The sequence below is a fragment of the Boleophthalmus pectinirostris genome, unplaced genomic scaffold (assembly GCF_026225935.1).
Source record: "Boleophthalmus pectinirostris isolate CB_2022bp ecotype Guang Dong unplaced genomic scaffold, ASM2622593v1 HiC_scaffold_19, whole genome shotgun sequence".
NCBI classification, from domain to species: Eukaryota; Metazoa; Chordata; class Actinopteri; order Gobiiformes; family Gobiidae; genus Boleophthalmus; species Boleophthalmus pectinirostris.
Genome location: NW_026571140.1, coordinates 25,478,326 through 25,505,737, shown reverse-complemented (window position 1 = coordinate 25,505,737; position 27,412 = coordinate 25,478,326). Strand labels below are relative to the sequence as shown.

The 27,412-nt window shown below is 39.8% G+C and overlaps 2 protein-coding genes and 1 long non-coding RNA gene across 3 annotated transcripts; 1 reads left to right on the top strand and 2 right to left on the bottom strand.

The window, feature by feature from the left end:
* On the bottom strand, window positions 1-4,255 carry lin7c (lin-7 homolog C (C. elegans)). Its single transcript, XM_020938900.2, has 5 exons — window positions 4,032-4,255; window positions 3,134-3,252; window positions 2,984-3,055; window positions 2,642-2,851; window positions 1-2,277 (listed from the first exon to the last, which is right to left on the bottom strand). The coding sequence occupies exons 1-5, from the start codon at window positions 4,066-4,068 to the stop codon at window positions 2,110-2,112; spliced, it is 606 nt and encodes a 201-aa protein (XP_020794559.1). The 5' UTR covers window positions 4,069-4,255; the 3' UTR covers window positions 1-2,109.
* Window positions 3,615-27,275, top strand: LOC129409217 (uncharacterized). The gene is made up of 4 exons (XR_008632287.1): window positions 3,615-3,910; window positions 4,617-4,686; window positions 9,726-9,826; window positions 27,212-27,275. It is a non-coding gene; the product is annotated as an uncharacterized LOC129409217 (long non-coding RNA).
* On the bottom strand, window positions 5,892-12,047 carry bdnf (brain-derived neurotrophic factor). The gene is made up of 2 exons (XM_020939026.2): window positions 11,604-12,047; window positions 5,892-7,431 (listed from the first exon to the last, which is right to left on the bottom strand). Exon 2 carries the CDS (start codon window positions 7,408-7,410, stop codon window positions 6,616-6,618), a length of 795 nt encoding a protein of 264 aa, XP_020794685.1. The 5' UTR covers window positions 7,411-7,431; window positions 11,604-12,047; the 3' UTR covers window positions 5,892-6,615.
* Window positions 27,276-27,412: the final 137 nt, after the last annotated feature.

Below are 27,412 nucleotides of genomic sequence, written 5' to 3'. Positions count from 1 at the left end.
TCAATTGAAAAGTCACAACTTCAAGCAGTTTATTAAGCCTAAATTGTGAACACTAATGGTCTACATCACATTTTACATTCAACATTAAGAACAGTAAAGAGCAAAACAGAGAAGACATAACCGCAACAATCCTACAGGTAAGAAGCCAACGAGCATCACACATTTCAAACCGTTATCAAAAGTTTCACAAATGCAGCAAATTTGGTCCTAAAACAAAAGAAAATTTGCCAACATCTCAGAAAATAGCAACAATTTAGGCTGGACCGCTTTCTCACCGTACATCTATGCTAGTTTTCTGCAACTTGGCTGATATGGCCATGGTACTTGATCAAAATTAAGTACCAGACATTCCTCGAGTTATTTTATTTTTAGGAAATTCACTTATAAAAATTGAGAAAATATCAAAAGAAAACTATTATAAAAAATACTCTATTGACCATTTGAAGAGACGAAGGACAAAAAGATAGAAAGGTAAAGAGTGCATTGCAAGGATAATGAACAGATGTGATTTTGCAGCAACATGCCAAGTATTGTGAGTAGCCAATATGAGCAAGTGTGTGAAAGCTGTATTGATAGCTTATATACATTTCTGGTGTTTTATCTGTATGCTGCAAGCTTAAATTGTAGCTGCAATTTCCAAAAGATTTAAGCATGTGATATTGCATTTCACACAGGTTGAAATTTAACATTCAACACTAAAATTACAGTTGTTTGTACCATCAACATCAATGGAAGTTTTCCCATTACTGATCTTGCATAGATTATTACTGTAAATTACACATTTATTTGCTGTGTATCATTCAAATTTGACCATCTGCTTCAAAATGTAAGCACAATTGTAGTTAATTTAGACAACAAAAATGATTCAAAGATTTTCTTTGTAAATGTGATATTAATGAATTTGGAAAAACATGTTTATCAAAACATAGCATCATTTTTTTTAAACATTAAGCATATTTTACAGCACATAAGCACCAAACATCCTTCTCTGAGCACAATTATCAAGCCATAGTAACTAAAATAAGCCATAGTGACTAAAATAAAAAATAAAAACCAGCCACATTAGACAGCAGACAATCAGTGGACCTGCATGTTGTGAAATTAACTGCAACTCTAAGTAACAAAAACTAGAACAGCATACGACTTTCATAATGCCACTCAAACAAATCATAGTCTTTTATCCAACACAGTTACAGAGCCACTGACAAGCCTGTCTGAGATGGGACAGCTACTATGGCTTGTTCACCTTAAGCCTAGTTTACATCTTCTTTGCTATGTACAGTATATTGCATCTAAAATAAAATAAAAACATGAATGTATAAATAAATAAGCCACAGTTTTGCCAGGGCATATTTCATAAAAAATAACAGATGAAAGGAAATGTCTGAATGCAAATATATAATCATTGTTTTTATACATGACATATTTTAGTGTGGTTGAAATGATTAAAAAGCTTTTCCAAATGTTATGTGAGACAATAAACCAAGGTGAAACTTTGAGATGATGTACAATTAATGCAAATGATGCAAAAACACCAATAAAAAACAGATCAAAAACTTACACTTAATGAAAAACATGTACACTGGATGTTTTTTCCTCTTAAAACAAAAAGACAAAAATAAACAATTCACTTCGCTATTTTAGTTCCTTCCCTAACATGTTTGTGAAGAATTCAGGGAGAGATTTGGTTTATGTAACTGTAACCAGCCATTACCAGTAGTCATTTAAAAACAAAAAGGAGTACAGTACACATTACATACAAAAATAGCTATGCCCTGAGGCACTTGGTAGTGGCTGTGACCAAAGTATTAAAAACACTACCAGTTGAAGGAGCATTGTAGTTGATCTCCAATTGCATTCAATTTGTCAACTAAAAACTAAGTCACAAAATGCAGTGCCCATCCAGAATGACAATCATCTAGTGTTAAGCAAAAGTGTTTTAGAAACAAAACAGTGTTAAAATGTTAAAAGTCTGGTGTTTGTGAATGTAACTACATCTAAGTTGGGCTTGTTTGTTACACATGTTGTGCTGGGTAGAGGAAATAGACCCAAACAGATGGCCTGGAGGCTGGAGGAGGACGAGGGACTGGGCATCAGAATGAGAAAATCCTACTGGGGATAGTTGTTCTGTTGTCGGCGCTTTGCCGACCTCATTTTCTCAAAGCGAGACTCCATCTCCTCCAGGACTTTAGGAGTGTATCTCACCACCAGCTTCACTGTGCCCTGGGCCGCCTTCAGCAGCTCCACAGCCTTCTCATGGTGCTCTCCCTCCACACTCTAAAAAGTGACAAAACCAGGACAAATGCAGTGAGATTTTTTAATTCAAAGAGACACCACCTGATTTATGGGGAGTTTATTAAGAGTAGATTCAATCAATCTGTTAACAAATAAATACACAAGCTACACAGCTACAAAAAAGTTATTCTTTTTGGATAAAAACTAACAACACTTTTCTTTTTCTCTGCTCTTTTGGTTTATATGAATGGAAATTAACTGTACATGATTGAAAACAAACTATAAATAAATTAAACAGAAAATTAATAAATTAAAACAACAGTATTTACACATTAAATAACACCAGCCCAAATAAACTCAGTAAATTGATATCTTACTGAATAATTTAATGAAACTGTAATCTCACCACTCCATTGACAGACAGCAGCTGGTCGCCCCTCTTCAGCCCACCATGCCGATCTGCTATTCCCCCCGGAATGATTCTGGAGATGTAGATTGGGGAGTTTTGCTCCTTGCCGCCCATTATATTGAAGCCCAGACCTTCCTCAGTTTTGGGCAGTTCCACCACACGAGGATGGGAGTGCCCTTCACTTGCTGCAAAAGCCGCCACCGTGGCCTGAAACAGTTGGTAACAGTATGTACACAAAATAGAATCCACTGTCCAACGACCATGTTCTGAGAAACAGGTGACCCGTCAGCTGTAACAGACATTAAATGGGTCTGGCGTAACAATAAAATTTGTAATCACCTTTGCTGTAGCATTGGCCCGGACCTCAGGGCTACTGTTGATGTCCACAGTCTCATAAACATGTTCATAAACCTGAAAAAAGGAAAGAAAGAAAACATGAATCAGCATGGGTTCATGAAACATCTGCCCAGTATGACACAGGAGACTCACTTCTCGGACTGCGTTGCAGAATTCACTCTGGAGGACCCTCTGCAGAGCCTGCAGCTTCTGTGGAGGCACTTCCCCTGTTCGCTGCAGTTTGTCCAACAGCTCAATGGCACGATTAATATCTGGAAGTAATACACATTGATTCATGGATGTGATCTAATTAAGCAGTTAACATTTTTCCTGTCATGTCAGCCCCAATGTGCTGTGACTTATACACTGAGCTCTGTGATACATGTCGGAGACGAACTGAGGGTTCGGAACACCGTGTCACTGGACATTTGCTGTATGCATCTTATTAATGCTCGAGATTTTACTTACAAATAAAATATGATCTTATTTCCACGATAATATGAAATACTATTCCAAATGTAATTACCAATAAAATGGAATATCCTGATCCATGAGTAAGCACTTAATAAGTGCAGAAAATAAGTCGCTTAAAGCCAAGTGATGGAGCGCTAGTTTGGTTCATAATGATGTCTGACTTTTTGCTGTTGACATGGAGCTTTAGTCTGTTCAAGTAACTTTAATGTCAACATTCAAAACAACACCGTGATAATTACGCAAATATGTCCAATGACTTAACTACTGTAATTGCTGTTTATGTTAGCAAAGAAACACTTGGTTAACTTCATGTCTATCGTCTGTCGGTGGCTAACCAAACACTACCGTGCTACCAATACTGCTAGTGAACCAAATGCTCTTTTATCACGAATCTAAAAATACGATTCAATAAATCACCGGCCATTTTGGCAGTTATTCGACAAGCCATCCTAACAGGTTTAGTATGAATGGATAATCCTACATAAAGCTCTTTTTCGCGAATGCTAAAAGAGAAGCTGAAACCGCCCCATGTCATAACAATATTCTTCAGCTAGCCTCAGTTAGCCAATTAACCTACCTCTTTCCAATCGCACAGGCTCTCCAAGTGACGCCATTGTTCTCACAGGGTTATTTTTGCTGATGAGTGGATTGTAAGTTAAAAGACAAATATGCAAAACGAAAATTGTTAATCCCTGGAAACGTCGGGAGCGCTTAGCCCAGACGATAAATCAGATTAGCCAAGTTAGCTTCCAGGCTAGTTGCCAGTGTCATTGTGTGTTCCCCGGACTGTAGGAAAGTAGGCGCCCATCAACCAAACCCACGAGTTTATCTGCTAAATAATGTGATTAATTTACCGCAAGGAGGCTAATATGGCAGCTAAAGTTAGTAAAATAATAAATAAATACGACTTACATTTATCGTGTTTTATGATGCTAGTGTAATTGATTTATTTGTTTACCAATGTATTAAAGCATTTTTCACTGTTTTAATAATTGCGCCTGAAATTGTTTTGGATGTTTAAGAATCTAAAGAAGAACTGAAATATGTTTAAGGTGCTGGACAGTATATATTATAAGAGTCATGTATTATAGTTGTTATTGTATAGACAAATATTAATTTCTCCGAAACTTTGAACTAACCCCATGTCTCTACCTCCCTCTAGCGGCAGACCACACAGTGACAGGCTCTGAGGGGAGACTGCAGGCTGAGTCACAGATGTGAATGGACTGGAGGTTAGTGCTTTGGAAAAATAGCTTTCTCATTCTCGGTTTAAATAAGGAAATGCAGGTAAATTTAACTGCATCCTTTATGGTTTGAGTAGGCCTACTGTAAAGCATAACAAACAAACATTATTTTTTTGTATTAGCCTACAGAAATTCATGGGTGTACTCAAATGTGCATGTAGTGAAGCCTCATCAGAGAAATCATCACTATCTGTGGTTGGATTTAAAGAACTTACTAAATATTTAGGTTTTATGTAATTTGGTATCTTCTTAGCGTGTCCTCCTTTTAACTTCTGCAAAATAGAGAAAGTACTTCATCTTTTCACTTGCTCCTGATTTCCCCAAATCTCTGAATACCTGACCTCTTCTTACTGGATTTGTACTTACCTTAAAGTAGAACAGGAACAAAATAGAGGTGCATACTTGCTACTTACTTGAAGTATTTTGTACTTGGGGCACATTTGGATGTGGTCCATAGTCTAAAGTCAAAAGATGAAAACTTTCCTGTGATAGTACATTATTACTTCACACTACAGTAATTAAACTTGGCAGCGGTGCACTGTGTTATGTGCAGATTTATTATATGCTTTAGGGGATGTTATCGCCGCTCCAACCTTAAACCCGGTTTCCAAGCAATGTCCCACACTGGCTTTTTGTGGGCCACAAGATAAATTAATTTCATTTCATCTTTTGTCAGAGAGTTATATCCAGCTGTGGCCTAATGCTGTTGTATTTGTTCTGTATTTTAATGTACACAGAAAGTGGGAGCACCAATCAGTCATTGTCAGATATGCCATGCCTCATGTGAACCCTCAGCTTAGGGTACCTGTCTGCACATGAGTGTGGCTGCTCCTCTTTTGATATGTGAAGTTTTTAATTGTGACCTTACAATTGCAACAATCAAGTCCATCATCTTCTTGGTGTGAGAGTTAAAATGAGTGTCGACAATTGTAGAGAGGCGGGAAAATGACATGTTGTGATTTAAACTAACATTTTTAATGAGGTCACCTCATCTCAAACCTGAAACCAATGCAGATAGATATCAGATAATTTGTACTTGTGTCACTTATGTTCATGCACAAGACTGTGTGTAGTTGCGCATGCATGTGTGTGTGTGTGTGTGCGCACGTGTGTGCATGTGTTTCATGTTGGTGTCCACTTTTCCTTCCTCAAAATGCACTTCTGAAACTTTATGAACATTGATTTTGTTTTTCAGTTGCCTATAGTCATTTTTATTTCTTCAAATATTTCAGTTTAATATTGCAAACAACTTCACAACATACAAAATGAATAATATTAACCCAGAAACATGTCATGAATAGATTTTATATATATATATGTATGTATATATATATATACTCTTTTATATATATCTTGTCCTCTGGTGGGGATAAAAAAATAAACAGCAAAGCTTTGACAACAGCACCTTGACATAGTATGTAGTTCCAACATTACCTTGAGAAGTTTAGAACAGTAAACAGAGAAATTACTGCAGGAGGTTCTGAGTATGTAACGGGATGTTTTTGGTAAGCGTCATATCCTTTTTTGTAAGTGGAGAATTTTTCAATTCACAATTGAAGCAGCATGCAAGCCTTAAAGATGGAGCTGTCCTCCTTCATTCCTTGCCTTGTTTTTTCCTTCATTTTCTAATTCTTGGCAACGTAAACAAATCACAATGTCTTGGAGGAATGTGATAGTAATTTAAACTGGGCGCAAATGACTGATCAGATTTTTTTTAATTGTTTACAAGGTCATGAATATGTTCAATAAATAGACTGTAGTATCACTTTTACTGTATAAACTTCATCTTTTTTTACATGCAGTCCATAAAATTTTCATTTGACGGAATAATTTACCCTGTTATGTATATATACAAATAGATATTTTCTCTTTATTCTCTTTTTTAAACTCTTCAATAAAATCTATACATTTTATACACTATCTCCCTCTTTTAATGGTCAATGTGCATACACATGAAGTGTCTATCCTTATAAAGCGCCAGCCGATCTTCTTTTTGCTATCCATGGTAAGCGCTCGCACGTAGGACTGGGTTGTCCTGCATTGGGAATTATAATGCCGCTTGTCTATTCCTCTGCAGCCCTCCTTCGTGTACCCCATGGGGTTGCATTTGGTCTCATAAAAGTATTGCTTCAGTTGGCCATTGGGGACAGGGACCTTTTCCATGACGGTAACTGTCTGCCCAGACATGTCTATTGCCGTCTTTTTATCCACAGCTGTCACCCACTGGCTAATACTGTCACACACACTGAGCTCTCCGCGCCGCGACGGGTCCGAGTGCCTGCGCACCCGCATGGACATGTTGGCTGCGTCCAGATAGTTTTTGTATTCCTCCAGGAGAAAGAGCAACGGCGGCTCCAAAGGCACTTGGTTGCTGATCATCACCCGCGAGTTGTACAAGTCGACATCCTTGGTCTCTGCTGGCAGCACCGGACTGGGCCCTCCTCCGCCCTGGCTCTTGTCCGAGCCCTGTCCCAGATGGGCGTTGCCCTCCACCTCCAGCAGCTCCTCTATGACCTGCTCAAACGTGTCTGTGAGCGCCGCCAGCTCGCCCCCGCTGCCCTGAGCAGTCCCATGGCCCCGGCCCGCAGTCGCAGCACCAGCGCCCAAGTAGCCCTCCGTCCGATGGGCCCTCATACCCGGGGCGTCTCTCAGGGGCGCGGCTCTCATGCAACTGAAGTATGAAATTACCATAGTAAGAAACAGGATGGTCATCACTCTTCTAACCTGGTGGAACTGCAACACACAGAAAGAGAGAGAAGCCCGTCAGTCAAAGAGCCTATTGAACAAACTGGTCTCAAAGACCATTCATTCACACTGTTTATTTCAAGCCAAAATGAGCCACTTGCCAATGTTTTATTAAAGTGACATTGGCACTGTTTTATCAGTTTTACAAATTGTTTGCAAACTAATCCTTCTCGTCCTGTGTGATGTCTGGCCTGGGCTTTTTATTTGCTGGCAGCAAAAAAAGCATATTTTTACAAAGTCTCCCAAATTTCAAACCCATACTAGCACACAGTATTTTAAACCTTACACTAAACACTCATTTCTAGTTATATTTCTACTTTCTTTACTAGAGGCTTGTAATAAGTCCTTTTATTGTAATAACATAATTGACAGGAACAAACGATGGAGACCTTAAAAGATTAATTTAGAGCGCTCGTGTTCATGTTTGCTTAAGAATATGAGATTATTTGTTTCTGCTTTCATTGAACGCTGATGTTTGGACTGGGTCAATATTATCCTTCCACTAACAAAATGACCTGTTCTCCAATATGGACAGCTCTTATTAAAAGGGGATTTTATGTCCGCATCGACAGATGTTAGAATATTTAAAAGTGCCCACTGTTGTTCGGCAGGAAGCAGGAGTTTACTGAGAGACAGTGATTTTTGTCATAATGAGAATACCATAAAATGAATTGACAGGATGTGATAATAAACTCATGGTAAAAAGGTGTGTCACCCCTTCAGATTGCATTGGAGAACTTCAATACTCCACTCACTACAGAGATTTGCATCCTTTACTATAGCCTAAAACACATACAAGGGCTGCATATCCTATCCACAAACCAGCTAAACATATCTCAATCTCATTTTCCAATTTAAAAGTGCAATATGCAACTTTTCTGGTGTCATTGCATTGTCTGGAATATTCCGCAGTATGGCATTAAGTGTATCTCAAGCATGCACTCTTACTGTGAGTAGGGTCACCTCTCCACTGATCTGACCTGTGACATGGCCTGGTGGCATCACTTGCTTGTGTCCATGGAGACGGATTCATTCTATACTGTGGAACTTTCCAGTACAGTAATAATATCTTAATGGAGACAAAGAGGTGATGGGACTTCCACCAAAAAAGTCACACATTGCACCTTTAAAAAATAATAGCCCAAACTCAACTCAGACTACACATTGGCCCATCCTGAGCAGGCGACCCAAAAAGTCATCTTAGTTTTTAAGTGCAAACCCCACCTTTAAAAGCATTTGTTTCATTCTTAATTGGTATCTGGGGCCTTGGCTGCAATTAACCAACGCCGCGGGACTGCCACTGCGCCTAAAAATAGATGTGCTTGGAGTCTCACAGTCTCTATTCAGAATATCACATACTTGTTCCTAATGAGCCACTCAATCCCAGAGCTGCGTGGTGTGCGCCTCCCAAGTCAGTGTCTGTTAGGGGCAGGGCAGATGGATTTTCTCTCTCTCTCTCTTTCTCTCTCTCTCTTACTATAAACAACAATGAAAAAGTTGTCCATTTACGATAAAGGTTTTGATGCCTTCTTCTCAGCTCCACTGCTTACCGGATTTGGGCCCTTTATGTGTATAGGATGCATTTAGGCTTATATTATTATGACTCAATTGGTTCCACGCAGAGGCAAAGAGCGTCCGATTATCATCCTGGGCGTCAAACTTCATGCTGGAAAATGGTGCAGCAGACCGGAGAAGTGCTGCTGCATCTTCGGTAATATAGACCACAGGGGTAATATTGCAGTAGCAGTAGGGGGGTGGAGAGAGAGCCAACGTCATTTCGCAGCATAACAACCCCGGATGACGTCTCTTCCAGGTCTCCATAGGGGAGCCAATGGAGGGGAGGAGGTTGCTGGGGGTAATGCCACTCAACGGTGTGCAATCGCCAGCCCTCCCTCTCCCCTGGGTCTCCACACACTGGGAACAACAAATGATTTTATTTCTAACGCCACGATTTCCTGTTTTCCATCAGGACAATCAATATGGCTTATGCTCTCAATCAACATCCTGTTAAAACGTGATAAAGCAAATGAATCTTTTAATTGCTGAGAGACCGGGTTGAGGATCACGGTTTTGAATCTCCTGGAGGGGCAAAATGTGACAATGCGATGCAATTTCTGCCCATTTCTCACACATCCACTGTTGAATTTCACTATGATCCAAATTCTATCTTGTATGTAAACACAATAATGCAATACATAAGAGATAATAAAAAAGGAGGGATTAGTAGTGCCTTCTAAATCATTGCTTCGTAATGATTTGATTTTCTGATTTGTGTTCTGCAGGCTCACCGCGCCACTCATCTGACGAAAACCACTACGCAAACAAGCTCCCATTCACAACGACACAGCTCAAAACACCAGGAACAATGTGTGCAGAGGAGCAGGTGAGTGCGCGGCCATCGTGACCACCTGTTTGTGCATTAGGCGCCGCACGACTACATAAGCGCCGTATATAAGCCTTACATTTATTCTATGAAAGCCAGGTGGGGATTATTATAAGAATCCCTCCATTGACAGTGGCTGAAAAGTTGTTCTAAAGCATGAAAGGACAGGCAGGCTAACGCTTTTCCAACTCAGTGCACATGTCAACATAATATAGTGCTGCATCTTCAACAGCAGCACCTGATATCAACTTCAGACATAGGAATAAAAAGATACACATATGAATGATTGACTATTACACCTCAGCACCCAATTCTTTCATTCCTGCAACATGTTTTATCACGTTTTACCTATTAACACCTGACGGCTCAGAATATATCTGGCTAAAAAGCAAAATCTTCTTTACAACTTATGCACCATATAGTCTGAAAAAAGAGGACCCCTTCTGTGTTCAACAATGCAACACTTAAAAAAAAATGCAATTAAAGTTGTCAGCAGTAATGGCTGACACGTGTGGAAGGTCGCTGCCTTCTTCTTGTCTGGGATCTGCTTACAATCTGACACAGTTTCAAAGCATGTTTAGTAATAGATGAGCATCACTGAGGGATTATACCTGGCCTGGTCTGAGCCAACCCCAGCCACTGCCACAAAGAGACAGCTCTTCAAACAACTGCTGAGTGATGCGTCCATTTCCAAATAAGTATCCTTCTCCGGCACGATCAAACAAAACAACAAAGCCTATTCAGAAATGTTTACAGATGTAGACCTGACCATAAATCGTATCCCCTCGTTAATTTTACCACATCTCTTTATATACTGAAACATTTATACTTATACACATAAAATTAGAGACGCGTGCAGTACCGACTCGTGAACACTAGAGTGCGCATGAGACCGTGAAATATTGTGCTGGCCCTGTTTCCCTCCACCTTTCATGCAGTGTGCACCCCTCCTTCAAGTTAAACTGAAGATGGGTAAATAAATATGTAGTTATACAGATATGGTATAATTCTGAGGATATTTAAGTGCAATCAAGTTCAATATTTAGCTTCAAGAATATTCAACAGTGGAAATTAAAAGTTGACACCCCAGGAATGATACGTCCAGATAAATCAACCCCAATAAGCCATCTTTCCTCCACACTATAAACTGGACGTTTAACAAAGCAATTTAAAGTTATTAATGGCAAATAGTCCTGGGGTACAACCCCAACACTGTGTGTGGTGTTGGCTAACGTAGCCGGTGTATCTCAGGTTTCCTATAAAGTCTTAATGAGTTCATGAAACTTTTCAGTATTTTCCAAATCAGTAACACAAAAACGTGACAGGACATCGTGTCCGCAGCGATGTGGAGGATTCTGCGCAGTTACAGATGCGTATTGTTGGATTTACGCGCGTGGAGTGTCCAAAGTATCTGATTTCATCCATTGGATAGCCTCCACTTTGTTACTTCATAGGAATAATAAACAGTCACATCGCTAGGGCTGGTTCAAATCTAATGGCAAAGTCGTTGTTATATGAACATTGCATGATAGCCTGGGCCTCGGTGTGTTCTGGAAACCCAATCAACATAATAACTCCGTTTTTTATTAATGAACGTGAGGATAAGGTTACGCATATCCCTCACAGTCTGTCTGTTCGCAGAAGAACCGGACTTGATCGAGCTACTTTTAGCCCCCCTCCCCTTCCCATCTCCCTCGTGCTATCACACATACACCCCATGCCCACAATAAAATAAAAATGTGTAGAATAAGTTAAAGCAAACAAACGTAAAACATACCTTTTACTGCCCAAGTCGTAAAAGAGACCATTCAAGAGGACAGTGTCATCAGGGACGCTTAAGACAAACTCCCTGCTCTGAGTAATTAACTTTAAGCGGTATTTTCCTCTCTCTTTTTTCCCAAGTCAAGCTTCAGGATATCTCTTCTTCGGCTATGGAGCAAATATATTAAATTATTGATGGTGGAAATTGCATGGATGAGGTAATGCACTCCCATGGCTGCGCGGCGCGTTTGGAGATCGTTTGGAGATCGCGTCAAAGTGAAGTTGTCGCATGGTGAAAGCAAAGAAAAACGCCGCACTTGGAGTAGCAGCGGCAGTAGCAGTAGCGGCAGAAACACACGGCGGATGATAGACCTCTGAGGCTGAAATGAGGAGCCGTGGCAAACTACAGTAACTTTACTACACACAGTGACGCTGCAACATGTGACCTGCCGCTGGCTGACTGGTTGCCATCAAACTCCAGTTTAAACAGCCCCGAGGCGGAACTATTAGCGCTTTTGTTTGTCCGCGAGCATCTACTTCATACGTCTGTCAATATATATATACTACAATGAGGCTATATAAAGCACAAAGCCCTCCACTCTGCACTCTCCTCTTCCGTATTTTTATGCTCAGTGAGTTCAAAGAGGGAGGCTTTTGCGTAACAACAGCGCGTCTCCCTCCACCAAGTCGTGATACACCGCGAGTGGTTTTAGACTTGGCCTATTTGTATAAAATTAGGCGTGCAGGGAACTAAAACAGCGTGCCTCTGCCTCTAAACAGCACACGGAGGGGGATAGATGCGTTATATTAAAACAAGCCCTGCTCAGATGCTATGCGTCGTTTTGCGTCAGCATCTAACCCAATTATAGCTCTATATGAGGTTTCCTGGATGTTATTTTAAAGCAGCCTTCTATATGGCCATGTTTAGACCAGAATTTATGGACTCTTTCTTTTCAACACAATACAAGACAAATGCTTTCAGATTCAATAGAGAAAACCTGTCCGGAGACATGCAATAAACCATAGATGAAGTAGGAATAATGAGAGTCTGTGCACTTGAGATACAACTGAAAATACTGAAGGATGGACAGCTTTTAACTTTTGTTTCAAGTACAAATTTGAATGTTGAATGTTATTAGTAAACTTGGAAAGAGATATTGATGAGATTATTGTATTGACGTGTAAAACTGGCATGCATCAGTTTATATTAGTCATTGACAAAGGGACGTTGTGGCCGTTTGGAAGCTAGAAATATAAACTTGACTACTTTCTTGAGGCTTTGAGACAAGTTGCCTCCACAACAGATGGGCGCCTCCCCTGCAATGCCCTGCAGTGTAGTAACCATCCTTTCACAGGTCATTCTAACCTCATAAATGCTAAATAAACACCTTTAAATTACATCAACAAAGCTTAAAAGGGTCTTCCTCTCATTGTGAACAAACTGCTGCTTTCACCATTTGAATAAAGACGTCAGAGGAGACACAAGCTTTCAATGGGTGATTTGGAAAGTCCACCTGTGTTGAATACAAGAGTGAGCATAATGGGGAGATAGCTGCTCATTATCCTTGTGACTTGGCCTTGATCCAGGGCACAGATTTATTATGATGTGTTTGCTATATTACCATCATGACTCTCCTCCCTGCATGCGCTGTGGAGAGCTCTTGTTTGGCATGTAGCATTATGGGAGTGGATTCTCACACCTGCCTAATGAGTCAGTCCCACCTCCAACACACCCGGGGACATGCCAAGATAGATATAGCCCTCCCCAAAGGCACACAGGAGGTGAGGGCAAACTCTGGATGACAAAGAGTTACATCAGCAATCACTGAGCGACTTGACTCCAGTGAGGATAAAAAAATGCACACTGCACATGGGCCAAACAAGTAATTCATAAATAAATCACTTGGCATCTCATTAGGAGAGCAAAACAACAACATGGTGTGTCTCTCCATTTTGCAAAGACAGCAGAACTTCACAGAGAGGGCTAGCTCACATGCTTTGGAGGGTTTTTGTGAATGAAATTTTTAAAGGCAAAGACAAGTGGAATTTGTTGGCTCATGTGGGTGAAACTTGAAGAAAACTGTGGCCAAACAGCCGTCCATCTAAAACTGCTAAACCACTATTTCATCGGAACTGGGGTGTACGATTTCTGGAGGTTTAAGATTTCCCCATACGATGCCCAGGACAATGACTTCAAATGGGACTTGTGGCGGTAGGGATCTTTTGTCTTTGTCAGTTTTGGGACAAAGTTAAAAGTGATACAGGTTTGGTGACGGCATACATTTCTAAACCACAGTCACCTAAACATCTTTGGACCGCAGATAAATCAACCATTGAGTGACAATATGACACACTTGGATAACCTTTCAAGGCTTGTCTGCTGCCAAACTGCAGCATGATGCCGGCAGTGCTGAGAAAAAATTCAGTCCAAGAGTCTACAAGTATGTGTGTGCCTATTCCTTGTACAGAAAACATGGGCGAATTGACATTTTGAAGAAATGTCATTTTCAGTAGGGATAAAGGATGGCAGCGAGGGCATTTTTATCAAAGTAAATGAAAGAAAACACGTCAACTGGGCTGTGGGGACGACTCGCTATAGTGACGCAAGTCTGGAGGTGGAGAACACTGTCTGCTAAACAAATAAAGACCAACCTAATCAAATGTTGTAGTGAGAATTTAATGCCTTGCTTATTGTCATCACAGGCTCTCATCTAATCACAAATACAGATACAATAGACCAGCTTTTCATATGTGACTGGAAATTACTGCCACCTTTTATTATGTGCTGTCTTATTCTTCCTCTAGCCCTGTGCACCCCACCTCCCCCACCCTACACATCTCACCCCCACCCAAGACTCCTCAATCCAATATCACCACAGCATCAATAACCTTTTGGCTCACTGCTGGAGGAAAAAAATACTCAAGCAAGGCCTTTTATACTAGATTCAATTTGGTAGGCTGCACAAATAAGCTTGTACATTGCTATATCAGTGCCTGTAATGTGACTCATGATTTGTTTGATCATATGACACATGCAGGCTCCCATACTGTGATTCATATTATTGATTATATAGAAATATCAGGGAGAAGATGCCATATTGTTAAAGGAAGTATCTTGTTGTCATCAAAGACTTTCTCACGCACACAGCCATGACTCCTCGTGGACAGACACTTACATGCACTAAAACTACCCACTGTGTATTAATAACTCGTCGTGGGCATGTGCACTGTAAAAAAAAAATAAAAATACCAAAAACAACCGTGTGACGAATAGCTGATAATTAAGAATCGAAATAAAGCTCAAGGCCTCCTGCCAGAACTTGTTTAAACAAGCCTGCTAATTGGATGGAGGTGTTGACGATGGAGATGATGGTGACGCTAGTGGTGACTAAAGCAGGCGCACAAAAGACACAGAAGCAACAGAAAAAGCCAAAGAACAAGAAACGCTTTTATAGAGCTAAACTAGTTCATTAAATAGGCCTGTAGTAATATTAGACTGTACGTTTATATATAGACTAATCAATACTTGTCATCAGTGAGGTGATATTACATTAGTTATATGTGCGCACGGTAATGACGGATATGCATCTTAATTGACAAATTTATCGAAAGTAAAAACCACTGAAGAGACACGTGGGAATTAAACGCCTAGCAACGACTTCAGATGCGCGCGTGGCAACGTCTGCGCGCGTGAGCATTCAATGATGGAATGTTCACTAAATAAATGCCTAGCAACTAAAATAATGTAAGTATATATCTGCTCATAAGACTGGCTCATGGGCCTATAGCGCTGCACGGATAAAACATACAGAATAAACCACACGGAAACGACCATTCTGCGCCAATCTGCACTCACCCAAAAGGAATAAAATATGCGACGTGAATAAAACTGAAGATGTGGATCATAAAATGTGCTGCTCCCCTGTCAAAGTTAAGATGAGCGGTTCTCTATATTTTTATATGGCCCATAGCTCGGAAATTTGGACCATTTTAAATAAATATAACGTTGTTAGGCACCCATGCGTAAAGAAGAGTCATTTTAGCGAAATTTGGCGCAATATCAAATAATGGCAAACTAATGAACATTGTTTCTTTTAATTTAAAGTTTTTAGGCCTAAGACAAAATTCCACTTTTGCAGTAAAACCCTCCATCCTGACGCCCACCCCAACTCTGCAGAGCTGAGAGTGCAGAGAGAGCAGAGAGAGGGAGAGGAGAAGAGAGAGGGAGAGGAGGGAGATTCTCGGGAAAGATAACACGCGCACGGCCGCACACAAGAACGTGCAGCCCCATTTATGGACTGATCCGCTGACGTACATTGCAGAAAAGTGCTATAAAAAAACCTTCATACATACAAAGTGTGTCGTGCCACCCCACAGACCCCTCCTAACCCGCCTTCGCTCATCCCTCCTCCTTCACCCAACACGCCCACGCTGCTATAATCCCACGTCTCAGTGCGAGAGGGGGAAAGCGTAATAAATATACTGCCACATTATCGCAAAAAATAAATTAAGAAACTAAACAATTCAATGAACAATACAACGCGAAAGACGTTTAAAAGCGTTATTATTCACACCTTAACATTATTTTTTTTACAGCCAATGACGATAATCCTCTTAAATGTGAGGACAAAAACACTGTTGTAATTTCAGTTTTTATTATGAATGCCCGGAAACCTAATAAGTCATCTGATCTATTTTTGGTTTAATAGGCAGTAAAATGGAGTAATCGATCTGCGTACATCACGTTAAATTTCCTTTCTTTCATGTTTTATTATTAATCTCGTTAAGATTAACAATATGCTTTATTCCCAAACGGAAATCCGGATTGTTTTCAACATTACTGTGGATTAAACCATCTATGGCATGCAGTCAGTGGGCGTTGGGGCTTTTCTCCCTCCTTGCAGTTTCTCCCAAGCTTCGTCTGTCTTGGATCAGAAATCCTAAATCTTGTGGAGAGTGCAATATCCTCTTCGTATTTGTGTAGCTTATCGCATCGAGAAATTATTTAAAGAAGAACGCGGAAATAACAAAAATGTACGCTATATTTTTTAAAATCCCACAGCAATTACGAGCACTACACCAACAACAATAATAGTAGTGTTTTAGTCAAAACAGAACGAATGAAAAATCAATGCGTCCGGAACAAGCGCTCATCTTATCTCTCCATCATCATATTCAGCCATCACATCTGTCACTGAAGCGCTTTGACCACGCCCATCGCTATTGTAATTTTACAGGAATTATTGCGGTGTGACAATTTTCTCACAGTAAAATACACGATTTTGCACGGGTTTAAATGTTTTTACGACTTTCGTTTTTTCGACTTTGGTGTTTTCGTTTTACGCACGGAGCCACGGCAGAAACAATAGCTAGCACAGGCTTATGGGGAAGCAGGTGAAGTGAAAAGCACCTTATGAATGAAACCGTGGAGCGGTCGTAGTAAAAACACAAGTGATTTGATAGCGATGGCGATGACGGCGGGAGGGGTGGAGGGGGGTCTGGGAGGGAGGGGGGTAAAGTGTAGGGCTATTTTTGGTAGGTAACAAAAAAATCCACAGACATCAAGACAAAACATGAATGCTGCAGACCAAATAAGAAAAATTGATAGGTGAATAAGATGGATAAGATGGATAAGATGGATAAGATAGATAAGATAGATAGATAGATAGATAGATAGATAGATAGATAGATAGATAGATAGATAGATAGATAGATAGATGCACACTAGAAGCATCACTGCAGCGTCTTTAAGTCCCATATTGGGAGCATGATTAGGCACAACGCAACGATTACGCAAATTATGTTGCAGCAGACACTGTTCGGAAACTCCAAAAACGCTTTCCAAAGAGCCGCACTTAAAGCACAAACACACTGGTCCCATTTAACATATTTACGCCAAATATTAAAGGCATCTGAGAGTGTACAGTAGATAAGAGAGAGATAAGTTCTGTTTTAAAAGAAAAAACAGCTGCGTCTGCGATGTATAGAGCACTATGAGTCACCTGGGTTGGGATTACGCTTCATTTCGGAGAGATTCCGGTCAGTGATGGTGGAACAATGAAAAGCTGGCTGCATGCTGTACTTATTAAAAGCCCAAGTTCACACGTGAGAAAATACAGAAAGAAGCGCATATAGCAACAAAAGAGTGATATGAAAACAATGGATTGTGCTCTTACCTTTTACAAGGGGCTGACAACCACTATGTGCGTGGTTAGATCTCCGCGACCAACACTTGCATGTCCCAAAGTTTAACGCAGTGTGGGGGGGCTGCTTATAGGTAGCGACTATGAGATGAGCAAAACACCAGACGCCCTAACATTTCTTACTTTGACCAGAACACATCTTTGAAAGCACACGCTCCTTAAACTGCAAGCGCTTTCCTTCCTCGTTTTTATCTTTTACAGATGGCTATCCCGCTTTTTCCGTCTACAAAAGAGCACAGGCTTCCTCAAAATAAGCTTACCAAAAGTTGAAAAAACAATCCCAGGTTTGGCAAAGGGGGTTGGGAAAAGAGAGAAAAGAGAGTTGGCGTCCACTCGGTGTGTTAGTCCATGCACGACTCCGGTGTCTCTGTCCAACGTGCTGAAAGCATAACACAGCCAATGTAACTATGAGGGGCCAACAAAATGTCTATAGACTTTTTTGAGTGCCCACTTTAAACAGCTTTTTTTTAACTGAGCGGCTTCCCACAGCCTTGTCACGTGTAATTTTCACCCCCCTTGCCAAACCAGCCCTGTTAATATTTGATCACATGTTGGTTGGACATTTCCTTTTGGATAGCTCCAACACAATTAAACCGGTCCCACTGCCAGCGTTTACGCGTAAAAATAATACTCCGAATCAAAAGAGGCTAGATTTCTTCTGAATGGCAGTAGCATACAGGCAAGTGGCACATGTTGCTTAAAAATGTGGCAAAAACGAAAAAAAGGCTACATACATACATGCACACGAGATCCACAGCAGAGCGCAGACACAATGTAAAAATGTTCCTTATTTTCCCCAGCCTTACCTCTCTCACTGAACCGGCATATCCAGAGCAGAGAAATGCCACACACAACAAGCCTTTTTTGCAATGAAGGTTTGACAACATCAACCTCATCAGACATGAGTCTCGATACTGACTTTCTCAAGTAGCCAAGTATAGTCCAACCCTTCCAGCAATGCAAGAGCCAAACAACACAGCCAGAGCAAGCACGACTATTTAGTGCTAATCAGACCCTCATATGTATGCCGTTGTTTCCTTTGCTACTTACCATTTTCCCCTACGCTGTCCTGGAGAAAGAGGTGTCTTAATATCCACTCAGATATCCAACAGATGCTGGTAGGTAATGTGTCTTGTTTGAAGTCATCATATGAGAACTTCTGCTGTGCTGAGTAGATCGCCCACCACTTCGCTGACTTATGAATCTAATAACCCTTTGCAATATCGGCTTGCTTAAACTCTCTTAGGAAACACCTGGGTGGTTCAACAGAAAAGACAAATATTAACAACAGTGCAAGCTTGTCAGAAAAGCTTGTTCAGATGTACGTAACAACACCCTCGCCTGGACAACGCCATCAAGGGTCTTACGTGATTGAAATAAGCGACTGGTAATTCAAGTTTATAAAGAAGAAAAGGGGGCTACTGGGCTCCAAGCGGACTGTCGCTCGTTCACTGCCTTCTGAAATGTTCTGATCCGCAGCGAGCTACAATAAAACTTCTGAGACAATTTCCCTTGCTCTTAACTCCCTCCTCGGCGGTGATCCATATGCTGTGGGCCTATTACGCATGAACACAACTGATCATTTTCAATTTTCCTATACACAAGCTACGAGCCAGGTTGCCTTGTATTGGGGAAATCGCACCGTGTAGCGCCATGCCTCCCTGACAACTTCTAAGGGGGACTTGTTGCTGCTCTAAAATGCTCCACCAGCGCTCCTCTCCTCCTGCGGCTCATCTCATACTTACATCAATATCACTAAAAGCGCTTTCCTTTTTGTCTCTGGAGAAATAAAAAAAAAGTTAATCCGTCTTCTAGGTGCAATAGATACTGGGAGTATGTAAGCGAGAGAGCGCAGCCTTTAGAGCCAGTGGTGGTACTTTTCGGTCATGTATATGTGGAAGTTCAAAGGCGAAATCTGTTTTCTGTAAAATTCCATCAGTTGCTCTGCCAACACTCCGCCATCTGATTGTTATGCAGTGACGAAGCGCTGTGCAAGTGGAGCCCCAAATGTACTAAGTATCATGAGTAATAGGTGAGATTTGCCTGACTCCGTGCCAGCATCTCCAAAACTTTTTGCTAGAGAAGTGTCATATTCGTGGTACCCTTTTGTCGTATTTATGTTTTGAGGAAATCACAAGGACGTCACGTTATTAAACCAAAAGTTTGCGTGGTTTACCGCCAATGTAATAAATCAATGGGCGTAAGTGAAGTGACAACAAAGGAAATTCTGACACGACACTTATCATAGCACTCAAAGAAGACTCTCTACGTCACAACAAAAAATTACAATTTAAAATGTATTCTCTTTTTCTATATATATATATATATATATATATATATATATATATATATATATATATATATATATATATATATATATATATATATATATATATATATATTATATATATATATATATATATATGTATATATATGTATATATATATATATATATATATATATATATATATTTTTTTTTTTTTTTTGTAGATGTACGCAGTTTGTTCAATAGCCCATGACTTTTTATTATTTAGATCATAACATAATTAACGACTTTGCGCATCTACCTATGTTGCAGTTATCATTAATGCAGTTTTCAATAGGGAAAATAAGTAGAATATTCTGTTATTAAACTAGTATATAACTAATATATGTCATACTTCTTTTGGTGCAGTGATAACTTTGCCATAAGTTTTACCTCAGATGCCCTTCCTTGCTCATCCATCTCCTTCCCTTCGTAGTTGGAACTCCCACTGCTCCTTTGACTCCTTGCTTTTGAATAAGGGGAATCCTCAATATAATGTGATTAAAATCTGGAAACCCCTGAAACATAGCTGACGATGGCAGTCTGTCACCGCCCCCTTCCATCGCAGCTCACACAAGACTCCCCAAATATCTATCACCTCCCAATTATTGCTGTGTTATCAACAGTTTAGGCTCTGACACAGTTTAAAGTGTTTCTTGGCTTAGGCGTTGCTTCTAAATTTGTCTAACTACGCATGTACCGCATGTCCTCTCACTTTTGGACACGCTGCCAAAGTTATTCCATCATTTTTATTAACACAAGATGGCATGATTAGATAAAGATATCAAAAAGTGACAAAGCTGAAGCTGCTATCCTATAAACATTTTTCCCCTGCCTATAAATGCAGGCTTTTCACACTTGTAACAGGATAGTAATAAAGGGGTCAGTGACGTAAAAGATGCTTAGGTGTGGACACAGAGCAGGAGATGAGCGACGTCCCCCTGGGGTGAGATTAAATGGTTAGGGAATAAATGCCCCATCACCTCTTGAGTCCCGTCCTACCCGGGTGAGTTCTCCATGCTTCCTTGACGTGGTAAACTTGACTTGCTCCTACTTGTGATGTTGTTAACACTTTCTCTGCTCCCACAGCTTTCACAGAATACTGACTCACGCTCGTCTCTTGTCTCTGTGCTCTCGCCGTACGCCCTCCCCCACACACGCACACTTCGCCACCACAATATCTTATGGCTAGGCTTGAGGTCATGAGATCAATCACTCCAATTCCCCATGCGGCATCGGGATGGTAGCATTTGGCTCTATGGGCAAATGAGCCACTTCACCCCACTCTCAGTAGTTACAGGTAAGTGGGCAGAAGAGTACAGGGGTTGTTAGTTCAAAGTAATATTACTCAAGAAGGTTATGATAAAAACAGTTGAAGTGGCTAAAATGTGAAATAGTGTTACTTAAAGGACCACTATGTGACTTTTTCAGATGGAGGGGTCACTACTTGCTTGTCTCCATGGAGATGTTATTGCTTTGCTTGAAATCTTCCACAGTATGGCATTAAGAATATTGCATGTCAAGTACAGTCTTTTAAACAGCTTCCACCCATTTTTTAAGGTGCTTCTAAGTTATTTTGCAAGGTGCATTAGTGTCGGGGCTATCTATGGAGTTAAGCAGGTGACACCAGCAGGTCCAGCTACAGGCCAGATCTGTGGATAGGCAAGCACACTCAAAGTAAGAATATAAGTTTTCAGTTAGTTTTCTCAGCAATAACAACATCTGTAATGGAATAAATGAAAGATATTTCAGTATAATGACAGACTGTAGGACATTCCAGGAAAAGCAATAACATTCCAACAGCATTGTGTATATTTTCTGGTGGAGAGTCTACTTGTCTACAAAACAGCACTGACTTGGAACGCACTTTAGAAAATGGGGGCGGGTTGACATACAATATTTTTAACTATTTTATTCTTGTTATAACTATTTATTCTTATTATAACTATTTGTTCTTATTGTTATCTGTGCTGCTGTTGACCTGGACCTGAGTGCATTGTTTCGTTTCTGTGTATTTTTTATACTGAAATGACAAATTAATTTGATTCTATTCTTCTAGATATTGTTGCTTTGTCTGGAATGTCCTGGTATGGCATTAAACATATCCATCTTGCATTTACTCAATAGTATGGGTTTTTATTGACTTGAAACATGCATTCTTACTGTGAATGGGCTCACCGCTCCATAGATTTGACGTGTAACTCGGCACTATGGCATTGCCTGATCTCGCCATAGAGAAATATATAAGCGTAATGCCATTCTGTGGAACATTTCCATGGAGAGAAGCTGGGGACTGACCCTCCATCAGAAAAGTACATGGTGTTTCTTCAGTTACTTTTATACTGCAGGTAAAAAATAACTTAGCATGTGTCTTTATTAATATCTTTTTACTTATAGGCCTCAAAGTGGGCACTGGAGGACGTGAACTCACTCCGATTTAGGCACGTTGTTCTTAATTCACACTCACTATTGGTCACTGGACAGTGCAAAAGCTTTTTAGGCAATATAATAATTAGGGGTGTCAAATTATCGCGTTAATTGCGATTAATTAATTACAGTCATATTTAGCGCGTTATGTTTTTTAATCGCGTTAATCTCATTTTTAATCTCTAACTTTAGTGTTTCTGTATGTGAGTTTCTTTATTATAAAACCTGTTTTTATGTGTTGTTGGGACAACAACACACACACACACAAAACACATTTATACATTTTTTTATTTCGGTAATTCCACTCATTGCCGGAAACCCACACAAAACGTGCGCAGTAAGAGCGATGTAAACGTCATGTTAACATTGGCGGCGTCAGTCGCACAATGGACGAGGTCGAAGAGCCAGTAGAACAGAGCAGCAGTGCACAGGTAAAAACACATTCGTGTCTTGGAAATTATTCTCCCGACGTGCAATATAAAAGAAAATAACAAATATAATATCGCCTGAAAACAACCTGCATAGGCTCATGATCTCTGCACTACTGTCCTATAGTGACCTGCCACATGAGGGGACACGCACACAAACACACACACACCTTCATCATCGTCATTACCCTGAGAACGCGCGGACCACGTTTTCTTCCGTAGACACTGCGCGGACATCGCTGTCCTCCCGTGAGCCGCGTGTGGATCGTGTTTTCTCGCGTACGCGGCGTAAACCGCGCTTCCTCCTGTGCGCCTCTAATCCAGAACTAACACCAAGACTAAAACCAGGACTAAACCAGGACTAAACCAGAACTAACACCAAGACTAAAACCAGGACTAAACCAGGACTAAACCAGGACTAAACCAGAACTAAAACCAGAACTAAAACCAGGACTAAAACCAGGACTAAACCAGAACTAACACCAGAACTAACACCAGGACTAACACCAGGACTAACACCAGGACTAACACCAGGACTAACACCAGAACTAAAACCAGGACTAAAACCAGGACTAAACCAGAACTAACACCAGAACTAACACCAGGACTAACACCAGGACTAACACCAGAACTAACACCAGGACTAAAACCAGGATTAATCCATTCCAGGACTAAACTAGGACTAAAGTAGGTCTAAACCAGGTCTAAACCAGGTCTAAACCAGGTCTAAACCAGGACTAAAACCAGTGATCTCATATATAAAGCATTTCTCTATCAATAATATTTTTAATATGGTTAAGGAAAGACTGGACTTTTTATTGTCCTTAAGTAGACAAAAGTTATTATGTTCAGATTTCCTCGTCTTTGCTACTTTACAACAAACAGTTTCTTATTCATGGAGACTTGGGCTCAACAGCCAATTTGGAGAGATTTGTTAAACAATAAATGACTTTATAAAGTCACTTTTTAAAATCTATATCAGTCTTTTGATCTGCCACAATAATGTAATAATGAATTTAAATGAAAATACCTCAAATTGAAAGCTTTTCTCAGCAATTTTTAGGTGAGATTAAAATGAGATTAATGAGATTAATTAATTACAGATCATAATTAATTAATCTCTCAGTTTTTTTTATCGCATGACAGCACTAATAATAATACATGTTACTTGAGTATCCAAATTTATTCTCAAGTAGTTGTCACGGGTGAAGGCTTCTGCTCCACAGGTTGAAAGGAGGAACAGGGCAGCCTTGTTTATAGAGGGCACACTGACCCAGATTAAAATAGATGAAATTCAAGCACACCCTTTAAAAAGTGACCCTTTAAATCTTGATGTAAATGATTTTCATTCACAAATAGATCATACTTTGATAAACGTCAGGAGTATTTTAAGATTTATTTGTACAATCTGTGTATCAGGCAAGTATTCCTTAGATCCTAAATGTGTTCTTGTTATTATTTCACATATTACATTACTGTAAAATTACACTTATTTTTATTTGAAGGAAAAGTGCTCAGTGTAGTATAACTGAGATAAAGTTAAAGTATGCTTCATCTCACAACTCGCTATTTAAGTCAATGCTACGTTAGTAGAGGTATTAGGTAGTTTATTCATTAAAATATTCATTTAATGTTCTTTAAATGGGCAAAATGACAGATCGCTTTTACAAAGATTGTAAAAATATATTATGAAAATGCAGGAGAAACAAAAAAGTTCCGCACTCTTTTTCTTTTAGTTGAGATTATTTTACATTAAAAGTCATACCAAATGGGAGCTTGTGAAACAGTTAATTTTGACAGAGGAGCACAATTAGTGTATTTTTTCAGCTCACATGTGTAATAATAAAATAATCTTATATGCTTTGTTTTAAAAATGCATTCATGCTCTCCAGAAATGTGCCATCATATCATCTCTGACAACTGTGTAACACGATTTGTATTGAATAAAATCATTTGAGTGTCTTTATGTTGCGGCTCTCATACTCCTGTTTACATCTGCTAATTACATTTGGGCCCGGCTCGGTCTCAGAAATCATTACTAAAATGTACAGTGCCAGGCGAAAATTTTGTGACTATCAGCAGTTTCCTCTTGCCGTAATGACAACTATTAAGCCCCCGGACTGTGTATCATTACTCTATCTTAATCTTCGGTTCCATAAATATTGATAACAAAGACTCCACGTCATACGCTACTATAGTACCGCTGATGGTTAAAAATAGCAGGTTATCTTTTACAGCCTCTTACGCACAGCCCGCATGCCAACCTGTGGTAGCCATGAGAAGTTGAGTTCAGGGACCCTGGGATGTGGTGTATGATACCGTCAACACCAGATACACAACAGTTAAGAGCATGTCTTCTTCCAGCTCTATGGTTGAATTTTTTTACATGGTAATTTTGTTCAGTTTCATTCAAAGGCCACATGCTGATATGTAGAAACAGACAAAAATGTACAGTTTTATTCATAATGTATTGTACAATTATGTATTATTTTGAAGTAGGGATAAAAGATATATTGACTGATTGATGATTTCACAATTCTTCTTTTGTAGTAAATAATAAAACTATATCAAAGGCTGTTTATGAGACCATATTGAAAAAGAAACAAACTTGCAGTGTAAGAAAAAACAGAGATATTCCTTCATATTACAGGTTTGGGGCCTCTTGTTTTATATGTTTTATTCTGTTTGTCTGTTTGTTTTTTACTTTTTTACTGCACCATGATCCTTGAGCCTCAACCAAGACACCATAGGTATATTTAACAGTATATGACATATCTTAGCAGATTTATTACACTGACAGAATTGAGGCAAGATGATGGATTAACTTTTTAAGTAATTTCACTTTTACTTGTACTAAATTCTGATTGATTCTGTTTGAGAAATGCCTAATTTTCTCCCAAATCCACCTCTATGTATTTACTTACATTGATTCTTTTTACCATGTGAGCTTTCATTACCCAAACCATCACCAATAAAGCATGTGTAATTGCTAAACTCTCTCAGCCTGGTGACAATATGCTCCCCGCTGTACATTTGTCACTCTGCCTCATAATATTTCTTTAGAGAGAGAGAATCAATTATCGGTCTGGGGAGGTGACTCAGAGCTTGGGTCTTCAGAAAGCAGCGCTGGCCCGTAAATAACACCCTCTGCCGCCATACCTCACAGCGGTGCCCCGCGCAGCGTTTGTGCTAATTTCTCTGATGCTAAGTTTAGCCTGACGGACAGCACACGATGGATAGTTTTTGGGTTGCTCGCTGAATTATGGCAGGCCGAAGAGTGTACTGACGGGAACTGAATAAACAGAAAATGTACTCAAGTAAAAGTACTGCTCTTATAATTACTCACTTGTGCATATATATTTATATAATAATGCCTTAGTGACTTGCTATTGTTGCTACTTATTTTGAATTTATTATTAACATTTATATTTTTGCTCTCTGTTATTATAATGTATTGTGATGTGTGAGCTACTGTGTCCAAATAATTTCCCTTACTGTCTAAGCCTAATAAGCAAAGTTAAATTTTACAGTTTTTGTTGTTGTTGTTGTTGTTGTTGTTGAAGAGCTACAAGTTAACAAGTGAAACTGTTACCAGTACTGGTTTCTTTAGAGATGCAATCATAAAATGTATAAGCTAGGAGTGTCGTCACACCCCAATAAACACCCAGTAAACTACAATCATAGAGATTTTTAGATTCCAACAACACCAGAGTCCACAATGTATTTTGTGACTGTAGGAAATGTATTTACCAGTGACCATATGTGGTTATATATATATATATATATATATATATATATATATATATATATATATATATATATATATATATAAACCACATGTCCCTTTAGACTTGTGCCTGCGGACCTACAAAATGTTAAAGTTACAGACATTTCCCTTGAGAAACAAAAATGGGGAATAAAGTTTAAAATCGTCACTTTTTCACACCTCAGAATTTTCAAAATAACTCACAGAAGGCAACTTGAGGTAACTCTAGTGAGCGCATTACTGAATGAATATTTTAGTGTTTTAAGTAAGGCTACTGTGTTGATATTACTTCTCAAGTTACAATGCATTTAAAAGTTCCTCTGTGGTGACTGCTCCCTTCCTCTTGCTTTAATATGAGGTGGGCCCATCCATCTTGGTGGCTTGCGTTAAACAGCAGGTGAGTATGTAAACTGGCCTGAGGGGAGGTATGCGGCGCGGGCTCTGACATACAAGGGCATTGATCTCAGGGCTGACTAATGTCCGTCTGCTCCACAGGCTGACAGTGGAGGATGCTGCCTGTCTCCATTATCTTTATGGTTTATGCCTGGGCCAGACGGACTACGGGACTGCAGAGTGACGGGGGTGCTGCCAGGGGGAGCAGCAGCCATGAGGGGGAGGGAGGTAAGGCTCTCGCTGTTCATAAACTGGGCATGGGTTTTGATTTGTGTCTGTGGAAATTGATGTATGGCAACTTTT